Source organism: Trichomonas vaginalis, chromosome IV (assembly GCF_026262505.1).
Source record: "Trichomonas vaginalis G3 chromosome IV, whole genome shotgun sequence".
Taxonomy (NCBI): Eukaryota; Parabasalia; order Trichomonadida; family Trichomonadidae; genus Trichomonas; species Trichomonas vaginalis.
The window spans coordinates 7,433,701-7,459,310 of record NC_067206.1 but is presented as its reverse complement, the minus strand read 5'-3'; the positions used below and the strand labels follow the sequence as shown (position 1 = coordinate 7,459,310).

General features: G+C 38.3%; 6 protein-coding genes across 6 annotated transcripts, besides 7 other annotated features; 3 read left to right on the top strand and 3 right to left on the bottom strand.

The window, feature by feature from the left end:
* Window positions 1-316: part of a mobile genetic element that runs on past the window's edge.
* A 26-nt stretch (window positions 317-342) lies between these two features.
* TVAGG3_0047500 (sulfur dioxygenase protein) lies at window positions 343-1,011 on the top strand (the record flags this gene model as incomplete). The annotated part of the gene is made up of 1 exon (XM_001327063.1): window positions 343-1,011. One exon carries the CDS (start codon window positions 343-345, stop codon window positions 1,009-1,011), a length of 669 nt encoding a protein of 222 aa, XP_001327098.1.
* Window positions 1,012-1,162: 151 nt separating this feature from the next.
* TVAGG3_0047490 (zinc finger, RING/FYVE/PHD-type domain-containing protein) lies at window positions 1,163-1,522 on the bottom strand (the record flags this gene model as incomplete). The annotated part of the gene is made up of 1 exon (XM_001327064.1): window positions 1,163-1,522. The coding sequence occupies one exon, from the start codon at window positions 1,520-1,522 to the stop codon at window positions 1,163-1,165; it is 360 nt and encodes a 119-aa protein (XP_001327099.1).
* A 1,143-nt stretch (window positions 1,523-2,665) lies between these two features.
* TVAGG3_0047480 (uncharacterized protein) lies at window positions 2,666-3,897 on the bottom strand (the record flags this gene model as incomplete). The annotated part of the gene is made up of 1 exon (XM_001327065.1): window positions 2,683-3,810. The coding sequence occupies one exon, from the start codon at window positions 3,808-3,810 to the stop codon at window positions 2,683-2,685; it is 1,128 nt and encodes a 375-aa protein (XP_001327100.1).
* A 185-nt stretch (window positions 3,898-4,082) lies between these two features.
* Window positions 4,083-4,112: a terminal%2Cinverted (terminal inverted repeat of MuDR-3_TvMULE3 transposon ID:TVAGG3_0047470).
* Window positions 4,083-4,868: a mobile genetic element.
* Window positions 4,839-4,868: a terminal%2Cinverted (terminal inverted repeat of MuDR-3_TvMULE3 transposon ID:TVAGG3_0047470).
* A 128-nt stretch (window positions 4,869-4,996) lies between these two features.
* Window positions 4,997-5,755, top strand: TVAGG3_0047460 (E3 ubiquitin-protein ligase RNF5-related family; the record flags this gene model as incomplete). Its single annotated transcript, XM_051220925.1, has 1 exon — window positions 5,005-5,721. The coding sequence occupies one exon, from the start codon at window positions 5,005-5,007 to the stop codon at window positions 5,719-5,721; it is 717 nt and encodes a 238-aa protein (XP_051105911.1).
* Window positions 5,756-6,177: 422 nt separating this feature from the next.
* Window positions 6,178-6,590, top strand: TVAGG3_0047450 (translational elongation; the record flags this gene model as incomplete). Its single annotated transcript, XM_001327066.2, has 1 exon — window positions 6,193-6,516. One exon carries the CDS (start codon window positions 6,193-6,195, stop codon window positions 6,514-6,516), a length of 324 nt encoding a protein of 107 aa, XP_001327101.1.
* A 285-nt stretch (window positions 6,591-6,875) lies between these two features.
* TVAGG3_0047440 (uncharacterized protein) lies at window positions 6,876-7,709 on the bottom strand (the record flags this gene model as incomplete). Its single annotated transcript, XM_001327067.1, has 1 exon — window positions 6,903-7,640. The coding sequence occupies one exon, from the start codon at window positions 7,638-7,640 to the stop codon at window positions 6,903-6,905; it is 738 nt and encodes a 245-aa protein (XP_001327102.1).
* A 1,574-nt stretch (window positions 7,710-9,283) lies between these two features.
* Window positions 9,284-9,720: a terminal%2Cinverted (terminal inverted repeat of MuDR-N3_TV transposon ID:TVAGG3_0047430).
* Window positions 9,284-25,589: a mobile genetic element.
* An 11-nt stretch (window positions 25,590-25,600) lies between these two features.
* Window positions 25,601-25,610: part of a mobile genetic element that runs on past the window's edge.

Genomic DNA, 25,610 nt, shown 5'->3' with positions numbered 1-25,610 from the left:
ATATGTTCATTTTTTCTGTAGATTCAGCCATAATTTCACGTTCTTATACTATTCAACTATTATTTAATATTTTTATCGATTTAAATATATGATGAGATGCTTAGTTCTCCTGGAAATCGATTTTTAATCGCAATTTTAACTTTCCAAAAAAAATTCAAAAATAAAAATCCCTCTCAATTTTCTAAGTTTTATAACTCGCCAAATCTCTAGCCAAATTTTTTTGGCCCGTATAAATATTGTTAGGCACTATATAGGGATGCTATTTATCCTATTTTCATCCCATTTTACTGTTATCGCCTAGTGAATGTACCTTTGTAATATCACATTCATTTTTCATTTTTAATGAATGTTAATATTGAAACAATTGTTGTTGGGAATTCTAGAACAAATTGTTATATAATATGGGATGAAGATGAAGTTGTAGTAATAGATCCAGGAGATGATGGTCCTAAAATTAACAAAGTTATCAAATCTCACGTAAAAGAACCAATAGTCAAAATTTTAGTTACAAATGGACTTGCTGGAAGTATTGGAGCTATTCCATATCTTCTTGAAAAGTATACCAAAGCTGAAGTTTTTGCTGGTCGCGCAGAAAATTTATTTTTATTTGATTCAAACGCTAATCTTTCGATTCACATGGGAATTAATATTGACTTAACTCACTACTCAAGCAATATTAAAAACATTGCATCTGGAGACGAAGTTTCTGCAGGAAAATATCATTTTCGTGTTATGGAAACGCCAGGCATATCACCTGGTAGCGTCATATATATACTTGATGATGAAGAAATCGTGTTTACTGGAATGACAATAATGAAAGGAATTGTTGGTCCAACTTGTTTTCCTTATGGCGATGCTGGAAAGCTTTATACATCAATTAAGGAGCGTATATTAGTTTTGCCAAAGAACTTTGCAATTTATCCAGGATATGGACCTAAATCTAAAATTAGCGAGGAAGCTTCTACAAATCCATATGTCTTAACCATGCAAAAGAGCGAAAATGAAATGTAAGGACTTATGTAAATGTGTGTTTGTTTTTTTGTAAATATTATTTTTATAATATTTGATGCATTATAAAAAGAGATCACAAAACAATTCTTTGGTAGTATTGTCATAATATTTATATAATTATACAAACAAGATTTGAAAATATAAATTAATATCATTCATTCTTTTTGATTATATCATAAATTTGTATAAGTCTGGCTTCAAAGTCTTGGTCTAACGGTGTTGTGCATTTTGGGCAGATTTTATTCATTAAAAATCTATGTGCATTGCAAATTTTCGCAATACAGCTTGCATGGAACAAGCAGCCGCAGCATGGCATTGTAACGCATATTTCTGTAGGTTTAATTGATGATTGACAAGCAATACATATTCTTTCTCCTTTCTCAGGCTCTTCTTGATTTCCCAAGTCAGGAACTGTGTATGCTGGATCTCCTATCTCATCTATTTTCTTTCTAATGCTTTTTAATCTTTCAATAGCTATAGATTCATAATCTTCTCCAAGTTTATCAGTCATGATTTGAAAAAAGGTGACAAATTTGCTATCAAGGGAAATACAATTCTTATATGTAGGAGTTTCAAGAATCATGATATTTGATAAAATGCTTTGAAAGGATATGTAATGTGCTATGTCCGCTTTAATATCTTGGACAACTCATCAAAAGATAAGGTTTAGTGCATATTGATTCGTCATGAAAGCATGTATAGTTGCTAAAGAAATATTATATTATACGTGGATTCATATTGCCGCATGCTATTATGCCGCAATTCGAACTGAAAATTATCCAGCTAGGTTAACGATAGGTCTTATTTGGTTGCAAATTGCCCCAAATTTACAAAAAAAATCATAAATTTATAACACGAAATTGAGACGAAGTATACTTCGTTAAGAAAAATGGTGCTGGATTCAAGACATTTGACCACTTTGCTGGCGCTAATGTTGATCGCATCAATGAATGTATCGCTAAATACAAATAAAAATATCATGTATTCTTTTTGTAATCATAATTCTACTTTAATTTTTCTAATATTTCGTTTGCGCATAGTTTTGTTACATTTTTTGGATCTAAATCAAAAAAGAAAGTTTAATTTCGTTTGTATTGTGCTGATTATAATAGAGAACGAAATGAAAATAACTTCATTGAAATTATACTTTTGGAATATCTGTATTGCTTCTCAACAATCAAATTGTTACAAAATCAATCCTTATCCAATTAATTTTGCAATTCATTTTGTTGAAATACTAACTATATTGAGCATTGGGAATTGAATCCAGACTAGATCATAACTCTGAAAATAATTTCAAAAATCCAATCTAAGAAAAATTACCAAATAATAAAAGCGCATAAAAATAGGTCATTAGAATATTAAATTCATTTTTTGAAGATGTCTTTTAGTGCAGCAAGTCGTAATCTATCTATTTATGTAGTTGAACATGTACTGTCATGTGAATATGTATCAATATTTCTCAATCGAATTTATCTTTCTTTTTCCTTTTTTCAAAACGTGACACTAAATATGATATTGTTAATTAACACTATAAGAATGATTTTAACATTAGTGATACTCATAATACCTTAAATTCAATTGAAAATGTTGAAATTTTGAAATATTTTTTTTAATTTGGATATAAAAAATATGTTTTTGATTTAATAAATAATCTCTATAAATATATTTTTATTCATCTTCTTCTTCATCCTCTTCTGAATCACTGAAGTCATCAGAGATATCAGGATCTCTCATATCTGTCGCTTTCTTCATTATCTGTTCAACATTTTCTTCTTCCTCAACTTCCTCTTCCTCCTTTCTCCTCTTTTCAGCCTCTTCCTCTTCAAGAGTCTTTGGTTCGACCGCTGCAATGTCGAGTGTGTAAGTATTTTGTTCGTTAAGTTGAGCAAGTGCCAATCTGTTGGCCTTTTCCTTCTTTTCTTTGTCAAGACGACGCTTTTCGAGCTGTGTCTTAAGACGATCTTCTGATTCTTTCTTGTTTTGTCTGATAAGGGCCGATTTGATCTTTCTGAGGGCCTTCTTCTGCTTCTGCTCGTCTGTCCTCTCCTTTGGCTTGGAAGTAAGCATTGGTTCGAGCATTTGAATCATTGGAGGGTAAACACGGCGACGAAGATAAGCTGCGATACGATCGTCACGAATCTTAGATGCTGCTGTATAAACTGGCTCCATATCTTTGCCTTTTATTAAATATACGACAAGTTCTGGATAAATTTCTCTAACACTCTTGTATTGTTGAAGATCTGTAAAGTATTTGATTGCTACGCTTCTAGATTTAGGAGAAAGTTTGAATTCAAGAGGATCTTTTTCAGATAAAACTTTTGTAAGGAGGCAAACAGCTCCTGATGGATAATATTCACGATCCGCAGAATTTAAATGAAGAATAAGAGACATAATACGAAATTGCTCAAATAATTGTTCTTCATTTCTTGGAAATTCGTGTGACAATACATAATCAGCAAGAATTCGTAGACGAACTTCTTTAGGTGTTCCTGATGAGATGTTTAATGCGAATAAAAATAGTGAAGATTTTGGTGATGAAAACCATTTTCCGTTTGTAGCGCATTCTGCGAAATAAGTAATAACAGAATCTACCCAAAGTAAGGAATCCTCTTGCAGCATGAACGCAATTTGTGATGCAAAACTGCAAGCTTTGGATCTTCTTTGGTCATTTTGTTGGCAAACGATTGCAAGAGCATCAAGTGCTGATTTTGCATCTGTTATCTTCTTTTTAGTTAAATTTCCTATCTTGCCGAATAGACTAGACACTGAATTATCTTTCGGTGTCCGCTTCTCCATTCTTGGGGAACGATATCCAAGACACTTTTTTACCCAAGATTTTGAAATAAAATTTTGAATCTAGTTACAGCCTTTATTGGTGTTTTCGACACGCTTTAAAGTTTATCATTAATATATTCATCTGATTTCAAATATATCTTGATTATTTCAATAAATTTGTTCAAAATTATAAGAAAATAATATGATTTTGCTATTAACAACATAATGAGTTTGATACTCATATATATGTAAGTATAATGGAGCACTCAGAACTCAAATTTGAAGCAATTACTGAGTAGGGGTAATTTTAGCTAAAAGTGACACACCCGTGAAGGGTGTGATTACCGATCGGTAATTTCGACAGTTTAGAATTTAAAATTTTTTATGGAACTGTTGCGAGTTTCATAAAGAATTTAAGGAATATAAGCAAAGATTTGAATCAAAATCTTAGACCTAAGCCGCTCGATTCGCTCGCGGCTTCCGCGAATTACAGATCAGCAAAGATTTGAATCAAAATCTTCGAACTAAGCCGATCGCTTCGCTCGCGGCTTTCTTTATTATTTTAAATTTGCATATTTCCATCAAAAGTTCATAAGGTAAAAAATTTCGTTTATTTTTACTAAGAAAAAAAAGGTTTTTGATAATAAATTTATTTTATTTCGAAAAAGTAGCAATAATCGTAAAAGGGTATTGATAGGCTTGCTAAAGTAACTAATTTTAGCTGTCAAATACTTTTGTATTTTGAAGTAAATTAGTATAAATTTGTTTTTACTTTTATTTCGAAAAAGTAGCAATAATCGTAAAAGGGTATTGATAGGCTTGCTAAAGTAACTAATTTTAGCTGTCAAATACTTTTGTATTTTGAAGTAAATTAGTATAAATTTGATATTATTTTAACTCCCTTTGAAAACCTCCTCAATTTTCCATACAGAGGGAACGGGAATAGCATCCAATATTCCCTGAGAATGGTTGCGCATTCTCAGTTCCCTCTATATTTCGAACGAAGCTCTCATCAGTCTTTTTTTTTAATACTAAACGTTTTTTTCCCCTGTCACTTTTAGCTAAAATTTGGTTTTGCCGTGTAACGATTCCAATGCTATCATTGAAAATAATATGAGATTGAAATAATCTGAACCTAGTGAAAGAAAAAATGATCGGTATGGATTTTAAATACAATCTGACATTTTTCGTTCTCAATTTTCAAATTTAAAAAATATGGGAAAGTGGAGTTGCCCAATTTGCAATAAGACATTATCTTCACCAGTAATTGCTGGCTGTGGACATACTTTTTGCTGGAGGTGTTTATGTAAACATATGGAACACCAGAACAATTGTCCAGTTTGCAAACAATATCTTGACTACTCAACATTCACAGCTATAAAAGGTATTGGCAAAGAAGATCAGGATTTAGAATCACTTCCACCTTTACCGCAAAGTCATAATGATGATTTTTCTTATACCTCAAAACCGCCACGTGTAAATCCAAATCCAGAACCAGATCTGAATGCTGGTAACAATTTCGGTAATCCAACAAACCGTCAAGAGTTTACAACACCTGAAGGAAACACAATTATTCATGAAGAGTATAATAATCCTGATGGTAGCATAACAATTCGCGAGGAAACTATTACTCCTGATGGTCAAAGAACTGTCCATCAGGAAATCACTAATCCATATGGTGGAAGAACTTTTCAACGCCAATTTGGAACTCCTCAAAGAGATTTTCAGCCCAGAACAGCTAGAACAGAATTTAATGGTTATCCAGGAACGTTTGAAGTCTTTACAAACGCCTTTACAAATAATCCACATCAAACCCGCCGCCAAGTACGAACAAATACAAGGAATACAGTTAATGGTACTGCGCCTCTAATACGATTTTTAGGCTCAATTGTGTTTTTCATACTCATGCAATTTGTTTTTAGATATTTATAATATTTTTACGCCATAATTTGTTTTTATTTTCCAGTTATTTTTATAAAAATTTAAGTATTCATTTTACTAATTCTCTTTTCTTTTTCAATGCACAATTTTCACTCATCTTTTCAATGCTTGTCTTCAAATGACAAAGCATTATATTGCGTTACTTGAGTGGGGGAAAATTTCACTAATATGCTTGAGAGATTTCTTTGAGATATGAATTCGAAAAATCAAAGCTCTAGAGAAATCATATTCTGAAGAAATTTTAGTTTTACCTATTTGAGTGCTTTTTGTTTTATGTATTCATCTTTAATGAATCCCTAAATTCCAAATTTTTTATCTTTGGATCTGGGTTTATCAAAATTCTAGATTGATAAATGATGACAGTGATTAAAACTATGAATATAACTAAAAGAAATTTCTGATTAAAATCAAATTCTCTGGGATTTCAAAACGGTTTTGTCAAGTGGTCGTCCTTTTCTTTTCATGAAATACGTTGCTGCATACCTTCTTGCTATCGCCGGCGGAAACAAGACACCATCAGCTGCTGATGTTAAGGCCATCCTTGAATCAGTCGGCGCAGCTGTCGATGAGCAGAAGCTCAATCACGTCATTGCCAAATTCGAAGGCAAGAACATCGAAGAACTCATCGAAGAGGGTGCTAAGAAGATGATCTCCACAGGTGCTGCCGTTGCCGCCGCCCCAGCCGCTGGTGCCGCCGGTGCTGCCGCCGAAGAGGCTCCAAAGGAGGAAGCTAAGGAGGAAGAGCCAGCAGCTCCACTTGATCTTGGTGATATGTTCGATTTTTAAGCAGAAATCGATACTACAATATACAATAAACTCCTACTAAATTCTAAAATATCATCAAAATTTTTTACATGACCAATATCTTCAAATTTATTTTTAAATTTTTTTCAAATCATTATTTCGTTTCCCCAAAGGATTTTTTTCACTCTTTTTTTGAAGTGATATTGAGCCAAAACTTAAAACTCTTTTTTATGGTTCTATTCTATTAAAATCACTTTTATATCAACAACATAGTATTACTTGAGTGCTAAATTTTAATTATATGAAGTGATATCTTTTCGAAAATATATGATATGAATAAGATTATAATTTAAGTATAGAATATTTCATTATTTAAAATAACAATACTTTTTATTAATAATAGACAATATATATATGAGATAATAATTTTACATTTTGTATTGGAAATAATCTGCTAGAGTACGGATCGTATCTAAAGGTAAATCGTTGAGATCTATTTCTCTTGTTGCGAAATTGACGCGTGGTGATTTCATTCTGATGATCCATTCAATTTTTAATTTATCTGTTGGAGATTTATGATTCAAAAATTCTGCAAATTTATCGATGTTAAATTCTGTTCCTTTGTGATCGTTAATTCTTGGTGATTCTAATGACTTGAACTCTTCTAGTGATTTAATTAAACGAGCTGACGGTAAATTCCGAGATTCTTTACTTGAATTGTATGACTGATCTATATCTAGCTTGGCATAATATGCAGCATCTCTGTAATTGTTAACTATTGACGAATTTAGATTATCACTTGTTACGATTTTTTCGTTTATTGATATTAAGCATTTGTCAATGTCTTCTTTGACTTGCTCAACATCAGTATAGTATCCTTCGCTAATATTATCGAGAATTTGGCTAAAATCAACAATTGGTGGACCTTTAATAGGGAGTTTGTGAGCATTAAAGAGCTCGGAATATATTCCTTTCTTATGCAGTGCTTGTAAATATGCGTGCCAGTCAGCAAACGAGCGAGAACGTAAAATTGGTTTATTTTCAAGTTTATCGTGAGTATCATGCAAGCAGAAATGAATAAATGGCTTTGAGGCGGTAAATGTGATTTTCTGCCAACGAACAAACCTGACGCCTTTCGGTGGATTGAAAGTAAATTTCAAAGACATTTTGTAATAACAATTTCTAAATATTTTGGGGAAAATAGTTTCTCCCCCCAGAAAACATTTAAATTTCATTTATTTTGTATGTCTGCTAATTTATAATGTTATCACTATCGCTGTTGTAAGCGGAAAGTGAAGTTCATTTTGTACGATAAATGACAAAAATTTTATTGTTGAAAGAATTTTCACGACAATTGATTGCTTTAATCAACCATTTTCCATTATGATTGGGCAGACTATTATTCACAATACCCTCTAAACGAAAGTTACGTAAATCAAAGTGAAAGACTTTCTAAAGGTGATGAAAATTACTACGTTCTCGAATGCGAATTTTCCGATAACATTGAATCAGGAGCGATTCATTTTAGTACATCTAAAAATACAACTAAACTCTTAGTTGACACAACAAACTTCGTTAATTGTAGTAACTCCGGTGAAGGAGGAAGTTTATACTTCTCTCGTGAAGGTGAATGCGTCCAATATCGAATAACAAGTTACTCATCAAAAGTAACATCACAAAATACTCTAGGAGTTTACTGTTATTCAGATGTTTCAGACGAAGAATCATTCCAAAACAAAATACTTTCATCTTCAATCACTAATAGTGGAGATGAAAGTTTCTTAGGACAGTTTAGTATTTACCTAAAAAATGGAAAAATTAATTTTGAAAATTCAAATGTTTCTCAATCAAAATTATATGGAAATAGTATTTTAGGATTTTATAGTTTTAAATCTGATTCAAAAGTTTTATTTTCGATATTTTTTGATAATAAAGAGAAAACTACTGGCTTTCCTCCTTTTTATATTCAATCATCATCTTCAACAACAATTCGAATTGAGTCAACGAATTTCCAAAATAATACTGATGATATATTAATCTATACATCTTCACCTACAGTATATTTACAAAATTGTTGTTTCGCAAATAACAATATTTCTGGAAATTATTTCTATGCAAGTAATATTAATGGATGTCAAATTACAGTTGATAGTTGTTTCATTGATGAAGAAACACCAAAAACAACAGGAACAGTTACAATAAATAACAGAATAAAAGATACATCTAACAATGATAAATGTTTTAACTTTATCAAGAAAAAAGAAGAAGACATTTCAGATCTTGATGAAAATCCAAAATATATTAATTTTTCTATTTTATCTCATAATCTTATAAACATATCTAGTATAGTTTGATCAAATATGACATTCCCTTTATATAGAGATCTACCAACGCCTGAATTTTTTTCCAAAGATTCTTGCATCAAGCTGTAATGGTGTAGCAGATTACTAGGATTTTGTGAAAAAAAGAACATACAAAATAGAAAGTACATTACTATATATAGGAATTTTGTATGTACTTTTCTGCTTGAAATCAACAATACATACTCATATGTCTTTCCAAACTCCCTCTTTGCTGAGCAAGATATTTGATTCGAAGTGCCTCCGCACTGGTTTTGATATGTAAGCACTTGATTTTCAAGTGATAGAATAAGAGCATGATTGAGAAGTAATTTATATCGTTAAATAAGAATTTATGAAGATGATTCAAAATATCAAAAATGATTTTTACTAAATTTAGTTAATTTTCGATTATCATCATTAACCTCATAGTTAACATTAACCTTTGAAATCAAACTATAAATAAAAAAGGCGGAGGTTTTTGTGATATGGAAAAATGTTCGTTGCTCAATTATCTCACTATTGGATGGACTTTTATCGAGCGAAATTTTGGCTGTAAAGACAATTCTGATATTGGTAACATGGTGATAAGAACAAATAGTCAGTTTGCATGGTTTATGATGAGATAATTTCGATTTAAAAAAAAACATAAAAATTGATTTTAATGAGCGATTATATTTGAATATGCTCTCCTAATTTGAAGGAACTGGTTAAATCATGAATTGATCATGAATAATTTTTTTTTTCAAAATAACAATTATAATTTCATATTCATTATAAGTTGAAAATATATCATAAAGACTTTATGAATGATAAATTCCTAAAAAACAAGTTAGTTTGTTTCTGAAAATAATAATAATAAAAACCAATTTAGACCCAATAATTTTTGGCGGGATAATTGAGATGTTACGATTGAATTAAAAAAAAAGCCGTAATACATTTTTACAATGATGAAGAGGCTGGCAACCTCTGAGTCAAAGCACTTGTTAATGCAATGATGAAGAGGCTGGCAACCTCTGAGTCAAAGCACTTGTTAATGCAATGATGAAGAGGCTGGCAACCTCTGAGTCAAAGCACTTGTTAATGCAATGATGAAGAGGCTGGCAACCTCTGAGTCAAAGCATTTGTTAATGCAATGATGAAGAGGTTGGCAACCTCTGAGTCAAAGCATTTGTTAATGCAATGATGAAGAGGCTGGCAACCTCTGAGTCAAAGCATTTGTTAATGCAATGATGAAGAGGCTGGCAACCTCTAAGTCAAAGCACTTGTTAATGCAATGATGAAGAGGCTGGCAACCTCTGAGTCAAAGCATTTGTTAATGCAATGATGAAGAGGCTGGCAACCTCTAAGTCAAAGCACTGGTTAATGCAATGATGAAGAGGCTGGCAACATCTGAGTTAAAATACTTTTCCCAGTGTGGGAGTAATTTGAAAAAAAAAATTTAGTTCATATATTGAAAAAAACAAAAGTAAAAATTAAAGTGTATAGGTTGTGTTTGATGAGTTAATTGTTAAGATATTGTAGTTCTAAAGAAAAATTGGAGTTTCGAGGAAGTTTCTCGACAGAGGAAACTTTCATATCGAATGTTGCCTCTGTCGAGATGTATGTGACAGGCAAAGTGCAATATTATCAATATTGCACTTTGCCTGAATGCACTGTGTACATCTCGACAGAGGCAACATTCGATATGAAAGTTTCCTCTGTCGAGAAACTTCCTCACACCTCAAGAGATGCGAAGAACTTTTGACAGGCAAAGTGCAATATTGATAGGTGATTGCACTTTGCCTGTCACATACATCTCGACAGAGGCAACATTCGATATGAAAGTTTCCTCTGTCGAGAAACTTCCTCACACCTCAAGAGATGCGAAGAACTTTTGACAGGCAAAGTGCAATATTGATAGGTGATTGCACTTTGCCTGTCACATACATCTCGACAGAGGCAACATTCGATATGAAAGTTTCCTCTGTCGAGAAACTTCCTCACACCTCAAGAGATGCGAAGAACTTTTGACAGGCAAAGTGCAATATTGATAGGTGATTGCACTTTGCCTGTCACATACATCTCGACAGAGGCAACATTCGATATGAAAGTTTCCTCTGTCGAGAAACTTCCTCACACCTCAAGAGATGCGAAGAACTTTTGACAGGCAAAGTGCAATATTGATAGGTGATTGCACTTTGCCTGTCACATACATCTCGACAGAGGCAACATTCGATATGAAAGTTTCCTCTGTCGAGAAACTTCCTCACACCTCAAGAGATGCGAAGAACTTTTGACAGGCAAAGTGCAATATTGATAGGTGATTGCACTTTGCCTGTCACATACATCTCGACAGAGGCAACATTCGATATGAAAGTTTCCTCTGTCGAGAAACTTCCTCACACCTCAAGAGATGCGAAGAACTTTTGACAGGCAAAGTGCAATATTGATAGGTGATTGCACTTTGCCTGTCACATACATCTCGACAGAGGCAACATTCGATATGAAAGTTTCCTCTGTCGAGAAACTTCCTCACACCTCAAGAGATGCGAAGAACTTTTGACAGGCAAAGTGCAATATTGATAGGTGATTGCACTTTGCCTGTCACATACATCTCGACAGAGGCAACATTCGATATGAAAGTTTCCTCTGTCGAGAAACTTCCTCACACCTCAAGAGATGCGAAGAACTTTTGACAGGCAAAGTGCAATATTGATAGGTGATTGCACTTTGCCTGTCACATACATCTCGACAGAGGCAACATTCGATATGAAAGTTTCCTCTGTCGAGAAACTTCCTCACACCTCAAGAGATGCGAAGAACTTTTGACAGGCAAAGTGCAATATTGATAGGTGATTGCACTTTGCCTGTCACATACATCTCGACAGAGGCAACATTCGATATGAAAGTTTCCTCTGTCGAGAAACTTCCTCACACCTCAAGAGATGCGAAGAACTTTTGACAGGCAAAGTGCAATATTGATAGGTGATTGCACTTTGCCTGTCACATACATCTCGACAGAGGCAACATTCGATATGAAAGTTTCCTCTGTCGAGAAACTTCCTCACACCTCAAGAGATGCGAAGAACTTTTGACAGGCAAAGTGCAATATTGATAGGTGATTGCACTTTGCCTGTCACATACATCTCGACAGAGGCAACATTCGATATGAAAGTTTCCTCTGTCGAGAAACTTCCTCACACCTCAAGAGATGCGAAGAACTTTTGACAGGCAAAGTGCAATATTGATAGGTGATTGCACTTTGCCTGTCACATACATCTCGACAGAGGCAACATTCGATATGAAAGTTTCCTCTGTCGAGAAACTTCCTCACACCTCAAGAGATGCGAAGAACTTTTGACAGGCAAAGTGCAATATTGATAGGTGATTGCACTTTGCCTGTCACATACATCTCGACAGAGGCAACATTCGATATGAAAGTTTCCTCTGTCGAGAAACTTCCTCACACCTCAAGAGATGCGAAGAACTTTTGACAGGCAAAGTGCAATATTGATAGGTGATTGCACTTTGCCTGTCACATACATCTCGACAGAGGCAACATTCGATATGAAAGTTTCCTCTGTCGAGAAACTTCCTCACACCTCAAGAGATGCGAAGAACTTTTGACAGGCAAAGTGCAATATTGATAGGTGATTGCACTTTGCCTGTCACATACATCTCGACAGAGGCAACATTCGATATGAAAGTTTCCTCTGTCGAGAAACTTCCTCACACCTCAAGAGATGCGAAGAACTTTTGACAGGCAAAGTGCAATATTGATAGGTGATTGCACTTTGCCTGTCACATACATCTCGACAGAGGCAACATTCGATATGAAAGTTTCCTCTGTCGAGAAACTTCCTCACACCTCAAGAGATGCGAAGAACTTTTGACAGGCAAAGTGCAATATTGATAGGTGATTGCACTTTGCCTGTCACATACATCTCGACAGAGGCAACATTCGATATGAAAGTTTCCTCTGTCGAGAAACTTCCTCACACCTCAAGAGATGCGAAGAACTTTTGACAGGCAAAGTGCAATATTGATAGGTGATTGCACTTTGCCTGTCACATACATCTCGACAGAGGCAACATTCGATATGAAAGTTTCCTCTGTCGAGAAACTTCCTCACACCTCAAGAGATGCGAAGAACTTTTGACAGGCAAAGTGCAATATTGATAGGTGATTGCACTTTGCCTGTCACATACATCTCGACAGAGGCAACATTCGATATGAAAGTTTCCTCTGTCGAGAAACTTCCTCACACCTCAAGAGATGCGAAGAACTTTTGACAGGCAAAGTGCAATATTGATAGGTGATTGCACTTTGCCTGTCACATACATCTCGACAGAGGCAACATTCGATATGAAAGTTTCCTCTGTCGAGAAACTTCCTCACACCTCAAGAGATGCGAAGAACTTTTGACAGGCAAAGTGCAATATTGATAGGTGATTGCACTTTGCCTGTCACATACATCTCGACAGAGGCAACATTCGATATGAAAGTTTCCTCTGTCGAGAAACTTCCTCACACCTCAAGAGATGCGAAGAACTTTTGACAGGCAAAGTGCAATATTGATAGGTGATTGCACTTTGCCTGTCACATACATCTCGACAGAGGCAACATTCGATATGAAAGTTTCCTCTGTCGAGAAACTTCCTCACACCTCAAGAGATGCGAAGAACTTTTGACAGGCAAAGTGCAATATTGATAGGTGATTGCACTTTGCCTGTCACATACATCTCGACAGAGGCAACATTCGATATGAAAGTTTCCTCTGTCGAGAAACTTCCTCACACCTCAAGAGATGCGAAGAACTTTTGACAGGCAAAGTGCAATATTGATAGGTGATTGCACTTTGCCTGTCACATACATCTCGACAGAGGCAACATTCGATATGAAAGTTTCCTCTGTCGAGAAACTTCCTCACACCTCAAGAGATGCGAAGAACTTTTGACAGGCAAAGTGCAATATTGATAGGTGATTGCACTTTGCCTGTCACATACATCTCGACAGAGGCAACATTCGATATGAAAGTTTCCTCTGTCGAGAAACTTCCTCACACCTCAAGAGATGCGAAGAACTTTTGACAGGCAAAGTGCAATATTGATAGGTGATTGCACTTTGCCTGTCACATACATCTCGACAGAGGCAACATTCGATATGAAAGTTTCCTCTGTCGAGAAACTTCCTCACACCTCAAGAGATGCGAAGAACTTTTGACAGGCAAAGTGCAATATTGATAGGTGATTGCACTTTGCCTGTCACATACATCTCGACAGAGGCAACATTCGATATGAAAGTTTCCTCTGTCGAGAAACTTCCTCACACCTCAAGAGATGCGAAGAACTTTTGACAGGCAAAGTGCAATATTGATAGGTGATTGCACTTTGCCTGTCACATACATCTCGACAGAGGCAACATTCGATATGAAAGTTTCCTCTGTCGAGAAACTTCCTCACACCTCAAGAGATGCGAAGAACTTTTGACAGGCAAAGTGCAATATTGATAGGTGATTGCACTTTGCCTGTCACATACATCTCGACAGAGGCAACATTCGATATGAAAGTTTCCTCTGTCGAGAAACTTCCTCACACCTCAAGAGATGCGAAGAACTTTTGACAGGCAAAGTGCAATATTGATAGGTGATTGCACTTTGCCTGTCACATACATCTCGACAGAGGCAACATTCGATATGAAAGTTTCCTCTGTCGAGAAACTTCCTCACACCTCAAGAGATGCGAAGAACTTTTGACAGGCAAAGTGCAATATTGATAGGTGATTGCACTTTGCCTGTCACATACATCTCGACAGAGGCAACATTCGATATGAAAGTTTCCTCTGTCGAGAAACTTCCTCACACCTCAAGAGATGCGAAGAACTTTTGACAGGCAAAGTGCAATATTGATAGGTGATTGCACTTTGCCTGTCACATACATCTCGACAGAGGCAACATTCGATATGAAAGTTTCCTCTGTCGAGAAACTTCCTCACACCTCAAGAGATGCGAAGAACTTTTGACAGGCAAAGTGCAATATTGATAGGTGATTGCACTTTGCCTGTCACATACATCTCGACAGAGGCAACATTCGATATGAAAGTTTCCTCTGTCGAGAAACTTCCTCACACCTCAAGAGATGCGAAGAACTTTTGACAGGCAAAGTGCAATATTGATAGGTGATTGCACTTTGCCTGTCACATACATCTCGACAGAGGCAACATTCGATATGAAAGTTTCCTCTGTCGAGAAACTTCCTCACACCTCAAGAGATGCGAAGAACTTTTGACAGGCAAAGTGCAATATTGATAGGTGATTGCACTTTGCCTGTCACATACATCTCGACAGAGGCAACATTCGATATGAAAGTTTCCTCTGTCGAGAAACTTCCTCACACCTCAAGAGATGCGAAGAACTTTTGACAGGCAAAGTGCAATATTGATAGGTGATTGCACTTTGCCTGTCACATACATCTCGACAGAGGCAACATTCGATATGAAAGTTTCCTCTGTCGAGAAACTTCCTCACACCTCAAGAGATGCGAAGAACTTTTGACAGGCAAAGTGCAATATTGATAGGTGATTGCACTTTGCCTGTCACATACATCTCGACAGAGGCAACATTCGATATGAAAGTTTCCTCTGTCGAGAAACTTCCTCACACCTCAAGAGATGCGAAGAACTTTTGACAGGCAAAGTGCAATATTGATAGGTGATTGCACTTTGCCTGTCACATACATCTCGACAGAGGCAACATTCGATATGAAAGTTTCCTCTGTCGAGAAACTTCCTCACACCTCAAGAGATGCGAAGAACTTTTGACAGGCAAAGTGCAATATTGATAGGTGATTGCACTTTGCCTGTCACATACATCTCGACAGAGGCAACATTCGATATGAAAGTTTCCTCTGTCGAGAAACTTCCTCACACCTCAAGAGATGCGAAGAACTTTTGACAGGCAAAGTGCAATATTGATAGGTGATTGCACTTTGCCTGTCACATACATCTCGACAGAGGCAACATTCGATATGAAAGTTTCCTCTGTCGAGAAACTTCCTCACACCTCAAGAGATGCGAAGAACTTTTGACAGGCAAAGTGCAATATTGATAGGTGATTGCACTTTGCCTGTCACATACATCTCGACAGAGGCAACATTCGATATGAAAGTTTCCTCTGTCGAGAAACTTCCTCACACCTCAAGAGATGCGAAGAACTTTTGACAGGCAAAGTGCAATATTGATAGGTGATTGCACTTTGCCTGTCACATACATCTCGACAGAGGCAACATTCGATATGAAAGTTTCCTCTGTCGAGAAACTTCCTCACACCTCAAGAGATGCGAAGAACTTTTGACAGGCAAAGTGCAATATTGATAGGTGATTGCACTTTGCCTGTCACATACATCTCGACAGAGGCAACATTCGATATGAAAGTTTCCTCTGTCGAGAAACTTCCTCACACCTCAAGAGATGCGAAGAACTTTTGACAGGCAAAGTGCAATATTGATAGGTGATTGCACTTTGCCTGTCACATACATCTCGACAGAGGCAACATTCGATATGAAAGTTTCCTCTGTCGAGAAACTTCCTCACACCTCAAGAGATGCGAAGAACTTTTGACAGGCAAAGTGCAATATTGATAGGTGATTGCACTTTGCCTGTCACATACATCTCGACAGAGGCAACATTCGATATGAAAGTTTCCTCTGTCGAGAAACTTCCTCACACCTCAAGAGATGCGAAGAACTTTTGACAGGCAAAGTGCAATATTGATAGGTGATTGCACTTTGCCTGTCACATACATCTCGACAGAGGCAACATTCGATATGAAAGTTTCCTCTGTCGAGAAACTTCCTCACACCTCAAGAGATGCGAAGAACTTTTGACAGGCAAAGTGCAATATTGATAGGTGATTGCACTTTGCCTGTCACATACATCTCGACAGAGGCAACATTCGATATGAAAGTTTCCTCTGTCGAGAAACTTCCTCACACCTCAAGAGATGCGAAGAACTTTTGACAGGCAAAGTGCAATATTGATAGGTGATTGCACTTTGCCTGTCACATACATCTCGACAGAGGCAACATTCGATATGAAAGTTTCCTCTGTCGAGAAACTTCCTCACACCTCAAGAGATGCGAAGAACTTTTGACAGGCAAAGTGCAATATTGATAGGTGATTGCACTTTGCCTGTCACATACATCTCGACAGAGGCAACATTCGATATGAAAGTTTCCTCTGTCGAGAAACTTCCTCACACCTCAAGAGATGCGAAGAACTTTTGACAGGCAAAGTGCAATATTGATAGGTGATTGCACTTTGCCTGTCACATACATCTCGACAGAGGCAACATTCGATATGAAAGTTTCCTCTGTCGAGAAACTTCCTCACACCTCAAGAGATGCGAAGAACTTTTGACAGGCAAAGTGCAATATTGATAGGTGATTGCACTTTGCCTGTCACATACATCTCGACAGAGGCAACATTCGATATGAAAGTTTCCTCTGTCGAGAAACTTCCTCACACCTCAAGAGATGCGAAGAACTTTTGACAGGCAAAGTGCAATATTGATAGGTGATTGCACTTTGCCTGTCACATACATCTCGACAGAGGCAACATTCGATATGAAAGTTTCCTCTGTCGAGAAACTTCCTCACACCTCAAGAGATGCGAAGAACTTTTGACAGGCAAAGTGCAATATTGATAGGTGATTGCACTTTGCCTGTCACATACATCTCGACAGAGGCAACATTCGATATGAAAGTTTCCTCTGTCGAGAAACTTCCTCACACCTCAAGAGATGCGAAGAACTTTTGACAGGCAAAGTGCAATATTGATAGGTGATTGCACTTTGCCTGTCACATACATCTCGACAGAGGCAACATTCGATATGAAAGTTTCCTCTGTCGAGAAACTTCCTCACACCTCAAGAGATGCGAAGAACTTTTGACAGGCAAAGTGCAATATTGATAGGTGATTGCACTTTGCCTGTCACATACATCTCGACAGAGGCAACATTCGATATGAAAGTTTCCTCTGTCGAGAAACTTCCTCACACCTCAAGAGATGCGAAGAACTTTTGACAGGCAAAGTGCAATATTGATAGGTGATTGCACTTTGCCTGTCACATACATCTCGACAGAGGCAACATTCGATATGAAAGTTTCCTCTGTCGAGAAACTTCCTCACACCTCAAGAGATGCGAAGAACTTTTGACAGGCAAAGTGCAATATTGATAGGTGATTGCACTTTGCCTGTCACATACATCTCGACAGAGGCAACATTCGATATGAAAGTTTCCTCTGTCGAGAAACTTCCTCACACCTCAAGAGATGCGAAGAACTTTTGACAGGCAAAGTGCAATATTGATAGGTGATTGCACTTTGCCTGTCACATACATCTCGACAGAGGCAACATTCGATATGAAAGTTTCCTCTGTCGAGAAACTTCCTCACACCTCAAGAGATGCGAAGAACTTTTGACAGGCAAAGTGCAATATTGATAGGTGATTGCACTTTGCCTGTCACATACATCTCGACAGAGGCAACATTCGATATGAAAGTTTCCTCTGTCGAGAAACTTCCTCACACCTCAAGAGATGCGAAGAACTTTTGACAGGCAAAGTGCAATATTGATAGGTGATTGCACTTTGCCTGTCACATACATCTCGACAGAGGCAACATTCGATATGAAAGTTTCCTCTGTCGAGAAACTTCCTCACACCTCAAGAGATGCGAAGAACTTTTGACAGGCAAAGTGCAATATTGATAGGTGATTGCACTTTGCCTGTCACATACATCTCGACAGAGGCAACATTCGATATGAAAGTTTCCTCTGTCGAGAAACTTCCTCACACCTCAAGAGATGCGAAGAACTTTTGACAGGCAAAGTGCAATATTGATAGGTGATTGCACTTTGCCTGTCACATACATCTCGACAGAGGCAACATTCGATATGAAAGTTTCCTCTGTCGAGAAACTTCCTCACACCTCAAGAGATGCGAAGAACTTTTGACAGGCAAAGTGCAATATTGATAGGTGATTGCACTTTGCCTGTCACATACATCTCGACAGAGGCAACATTCGATATGAAAGTTTCCTCTGTCGAGAAACTTCCTCACACCTCAAGAGATGCGAAGAACTTTTGACAGGCAAAGTGCAATATTGATAGGTGATTGCACTTTGCCTGTCACATACATCTCGACAGAGGCAACATTCGATATGAAAGTTTCCTCTGTCGAGAAACTTCCTCACACCTCAAGAGATGCGAAGAACTTTTGACAGGCAAAGTGCAATATTGATAGGTGATTGCACTTTGCCTGTCACATACATCTCGACAGAGGCAACATTCGATATGAAAGTTTCCTCTGTCGAGAAACTTCCTCACACCTCAAGAGATGCGAAGAACTTTTGACAGGCAAAGTGCAATATTGATAGGTGATTGCACTTTGCCTGTCACATACATCTCGACAGAGGCAACATTCGATATGAAAGTTTCCTCTGTCGAGAAACTTCCTCACACCTCAAGAGATGCGAAGAACTTTTGACAGGCAAAGTGCAATATTGATAGGTGATTGCACTTTGCCTGTCACATACATCTCGACAGAGGCAACATTCGATATGAAAGTTTCCTCTGTCGAGAAACTTCCTCACACCTCAAGAGATGCGAAGAACTTTTGACAGGCAAAGTGCAATATTGATAGGTGATTGCACTTTGCCTGTCACATACATCTCGACAGAGGCAACATTCGATATGAAAGTTTCCTCTGTCGAGAAACTTCCTCACACCTCAAGAGATGCGAAGAACTTTTGACAGGCAAAGTGCAATATTGATAGGTGATTGCACTTTGCCTGTCACATACATCTCGACAGAGGCAACATTCGATATGAAAGTTTCCTCTGTCGAGAAACTTCCTCACACCTCAAGAGATGCGAAGAACTTTTGACAGGCAAAGTGCAATATTGATAGGTGATTGCACTTTGCCTGTCACATACATCTCGACAGAGGCAACATTCGATATGAAAGTTTCCTCTGTCGAGAAACTTCCTCACACCTCAAGAGATGCGAAGAACTTTTGACAGGCAAAGTGCAATATTGATAGGTGATTGCACTTTGCCTGTCACATACATCTCGACAGAGGCAACATTCGATATGAAAGTTTCCTCTGTCGAGAAACTTCCTCACACCTCAAGAGATGCGAAGAACTTTTGACAGGCAAAGTGCAATATTGATAGGTGATTGCACTTTGCCTGTCACATACATCTCGACAGAGGCAACATTCGATATGAAAGTTTCCTCTGTCGAGAAACTTCCTCACACCTCAAGAGATGCGAAGAACTTTTGACAGGCAAAGTGCAATATTGATAGGTGATTGCACTTTGCCTGTCACATACATCTCGACAGAGGCAACATTCGATATGAAAGTTTCCTCTGTCGAGAAACTTCCTCACACCTCAAGAGATGCGAAGAACTTTTGACAGGCAAAGTGCAATATTGATAGGTGATTGCACTTTGCCTGTCACATACATCTCGACAGAGGCAACATTCGATATGAAAGTTTCCTCTGTCGAGAAACTTCCTCACACCTCAAGAGATGCGAAGAACTTTTGACAGGCAAAGTGCAATATTGATAGGTGATTGCACTTTGCCTGTCACATACATCTCGACAGAGGCAACATTCGATATGAAAGTTTCCTCTGTCGAGAAACTTCCTCACACCTCAAGAGATGCGAAGAACTTTTGACAGGCAAAGTGCAATATTGATAGGTGATTGCACTTTGCCTGTCACATACATCTCGACAGAGGCAACATTCGATATGAAAGTTTCCTCTGTCGAGAAACTTCCTCACACCTCAAGAGATGCGAAGAACTTTTGACAGGCAAAGTGCAATATTGATAGGTGATTGCACTTTGCCTGTCACATACATCTCGACAGAGGCAACATTCGATATGAAAGTTTCCTCTGTCGAGAAACTTCCTCACACCTCAAGAGATGCGAAGAACTTTTGACAGGCAAAGTGCAATATTGATAGGTGATTGCACTTTGCCTGTCACATACATCTCGACAGAGGCAACATTCGATATGAAAGTTTCCTCTGTCGAGAAACTTCCTCACACCTCAAGAGATGCGAAGAACTTTTGACAGGCAAAGTGCAATATTGATAGGTGATTGCACTTTGCCTGTCACATACATCTCGACAGAGGCAACATTCGATATGAAAGTTTCCTCTGTCGAGAAACTTCCTCACACCTCAAGAGATGCGAAGAACTTTTGACAGGCAAAGTGCAATATTGATAGGTGATTGCACTTTGCCTGTCACATACATCTCGACAGAGGCAACATTCGATATGAAAGTTTCCTCTGTCGAGAAACTTCCTCACACCTCAAGAGATGCGAAGAACTTTTGACAGGCAAAGTGCAATATTGATAGGTGATTGCACTTTGCCTGTCACATACATCTCGACAGAGGCAACATTCGATATGAAAGTTTCCTCTGTCGAGAAACTTCCTCACACCTCAAGAGATGCGAAGAACTTTTGACAGGCAAAGTGCAATATTGATAGGTGATTGCACTTTGCCTGTCACATACATCTCGACAGAGGCAACATTCGATATGAAAGTTTCCTCTGTCGAGAAACTTCCTCACACCTCAAGAGATGCGAAGAACTTTTGACAGGCAAAGTGCAATATTGATAGGTGATTGCACTTTGCCTGTCACATACATCTCGACAGAGGCAACATTCGATATGAAAGTTTCCTCTGTCGAGAAACTTCCTCACACCTCAAGAGATGCGAAGAACTTTTGACAGGCAAAGTGCAATATTGATAGGTGATTGCACTTTGCCTGTCACATACATCTCGACAGAGGCAACATTCGATATGAAAGTTTCCTCTGTCGAGAAACTTCCTCACACCTCAAGAGATGCGAAGAACTTTTGACAGGCAAAGTGCAATATTGATAGGTGATTGCACTTTGCCTGTCACATACATCTCGACAGAGGCAACATTCGATATGAAAGTTTCCTCTGTCGAGAAACTTCCTCACACCTCAAGAGATGCGAAGAACTTTTGACAGGCAAAGTGCAATATTGATAGGTGATTGCACTTTGCCTGTCACATACATCTCGACAGAGGCAACATTCGATATGAAAGTTTCCTCTGTCGAGAAACTTCCTCACACCTCAAGAGATGCGAAGAACTTTTGACAGGCAAAGTGCAATATTGATAGGTGATTGCACTTTGCCTGTCACATACATCTCGACAGAGGCAACATTCGATATGAAAGTTTCCTCTGTCGAGAAACTTCCTCACACCTCAAGAGATGCGAAGAACTTTTGACAGGCAAAGTGCAATATTGATAGGTGATTGCACTTTGCCTGTCACATACATCTCGACAGAGGCAACATTCGATATGAAAGTTTCCTCTGTCGAGAAACTTCCTCACACCTCAAGAGATGCGAAGAACTTTTGACAGGCAAAGTGCAATATTGATAGGTGATTGCACTTTGCCTGTCACATACATCTCGACAGAGGCAACATTCGATATGAAAGTTTCCTCTGTCGAGAAACTTCCTCACACCTCAAGAGATGCGAAGAACTTTTGACAGGCAAAGTGCAATATTGATAGGTGATTGCACTTTGCCTGTCACATACATCTCGACAGAGGCAACATTCGATATGAAAGTTTCCTCTGTCGAGAAACTTCCTCACACCTCAAGAGATGCGAAGAACTTTTGACAGGCAAAGTGCAATATTGATAGGTGATTGCACTTTGCCTGTCACATACATCTCGACAGAGGCAACATTCGATATGAAAGTTTCCTCTGTCGAGAAACTTCCTCACACCTCAAGAGATGCGAAGAACTTTTGACAGGCAAAGTGCAATATTGATAGGTGATTGCACTTTGCCTGTCACATACATCTCGACAGAGGCAACATTCGATATGAAAGTTTCCTCTGTCGAGAAACTTCCTCACACCTCAAGAGATGCGAAGAACTTTTGACAGGCAAAGTGCAATATTGATAGGTGATTGCACTTTGCCTGTCACATACATCTCGACAGAGGCAACATTCGATATGAAAGTTTCCTCTGTCGAGAAACTTCCTCACACCTCAAGAGATGCGAAGAACTTTTGACAGGCAAAGTGCAATATTGATAGGTGATTGCACTTTGCCTGTCACATACATCTCGACAGAGGCAACATTCGATATGAAAGTTTCCTCTGTCGAGAAACTTCCTCACACCTCAAGAGATGCGAAGAACTTTTGACAGGCAAAGTGCAATATTGATAGGTGATTGCACTTTGCCTGTCACATACATCTCGACAGAGGCAACATTCGATATGAAAGTTTCCTCTGTCGAGAAACTTCCTCACACCTCAAGAGATGCGAAGAACTTTTGACAGGCAAAGTGCAATATTGATAGGTGATTGCACTTTGCCTGTCACATACATCTCGACAGAGGCAACATTCGATATGAAAGTTTCCTCTGTCGAGAAACTTCCTCACACCTCAAGAGATGCGAAGAACTTTTGACAGGCAAAGTGCAATATTGATAGGTGATTGCACTTTGCCTGTCACATACATCTCGACAGAGGCAACATTCGATATGAAAGTTTCCTCTGTCGAGAAACTTCCTCACACCTCAAGAGATGCGAAGAACTTTTGACAGGCAAAGTGCAATATTGATAGGTGATTGCACTTTGCCTGTCACATACATCTCGACAGAGGCAACATTCGATATGAAAGTTTCCTCTGTCGAGAAACTTCCTCACACCTCAAGAGATGCGAAGAACTTTTGACAGGCAAAGTGCAATATTGATAGGTGATTGCACTTTGCCTGTCACATACATCTCGACAGAGGCAACATTCGATATGAAAGTTTCCTCTGTCGAGAAACTTCCTCACACCTCAAGAGATGCGAAGAACTTTTGACAGGCAAAGTGCAATATTGATAGGTGATTGCACTTTGCCTGTCACATACATCTCGACAGAGGCAACATTCGATATGAAAGTTTCCTCTGTCGAGAAACTTCCTCACACCTCAAGAGATGCGAAGAACTTTTGACAGGCAAAGTGCAATATTGATAGGTGATTGCACTTTGCCTGTCACATACATCTCGACAGAGGCAACATTCGATATGAAAGTTTCCTCTGTCGAGAAACTTCCTCACACCTCAAGAGATGCGAAGAACTTTTGACAGGCAAAGTGCAATATTGATAGGTGATTGCACTTTGCCTGTCACATACATCTCGACAGAGGCAACATTCGATATGAAAGTTTCCTCTGTCGAGAAACTTCCTCACACCTCAAGAGATGCGAAGAACTTTTGACAGGCAAAGTGCAATATTGATAGGTGATTGCACTTTGCCTGTCACATACATCTCGACAGAGGCAACATTCGATATGAAAGTTTCCTCTGTCGAGAAACTTCCTCACACCTCAAGAGATGCGAAGAACTTTTGACAGGCAAAGTGCAATATTGATAGGTGATTGCACTTTGCCTGTCACATACATCTCGACAGAGGCAACATTCGATATGAAAGTTTCCTCTGTCGAGAAACTTCCTCACACCTCAAGAGATGCGAAGAACTTTTGACAGGCAAAGTGCAATATTGATAGGTGATTGCACTTTGCCTGTCACATACATCTCGACAGAGGCAACATTCGATATGAAAGTTTCCTCTGTCGAGAAACTTCCTCACACCTCAAGAGATGCGAAGAACTTTTGACAGGCAAAGTGCAATATTGATAGGTGATTGCACTTTGCCTGTCACATACATCTCGACAGAGGCAACATTCGATATGAAAGTTTCCTCTGTCGAGAAACTTCCTCACACCTCAAGAGATGCGAAGAACTTTTGACAGGCAAAGTGCAATATTGATAGGTGATTGCACTTTGCCTGTCACATACATCTCGACAGAGGCAACATTGCGATATGAAAGTTTCCTCTGTCGAGAAACTTCCTCACACCTCAAGAGATTGCGAAGAGAACTTTTGACAGGCAAAGTGCAATATTGATATGTGATTGCACTTTGCCTGCTACATACATTCTCAGACAGAGGCAAACATCGATAGAAAGGTTTCTCTGTCGAGAAACTTCCTCACACCTCAAGAGATGGACGAAGGAAACTTGTGACAGGCCAAAGTGCAATATTGATAGGTGATGCCACTTTGGCCTGTCACATTACATCTCGACAGAGGCAACATTCGATATGAAAGTTTCCTCTGTCGAGAACTTCCTCACACCTTCAAGAGATGCGAAGAACTTTTGACAGGCCAAAGTGGCAATATGATAGGTAGATTGCACTTTCCTGTCACATACATCTCGACAGAGGCAACATTCGATATGAAAGTTTCCTTCTGGTCGAGAAACTTCCTCACACCTCAAGAGATGCGAAGAACTTTGAACAGGCAAAGTGGCAATATTGATTAGGTGATTGCAACTTTTGCCTGTCACATACATTCTCGACAAGAGGCAACATTTCGATATTGAAAGTTTCCTCTGTCGAGAAACTTCCTCACACCTCAAGAGATGCGGTAAGAACTTTTGGACAGGGCAAAGTGGCAATTGATAGGTGATTGCACTTGCCTGTCACATACATCTCGACAGAGGCAAACATTCGATATGAAAGTTCCTCTGTCGAGAAACTTCCTCACACCTCAAGAGATGCGAAGAACTTTTGACAGGCAAAGTGCAAATATTGTAGAGTGATGTGCACGTTTTGCCTGTCACATATCATCTCGACAAGGCAACATCGATATATGAAAGTTCCTCTGTCGAGAAACTTCCTCGAAACTCCAATTTTTCTTTTA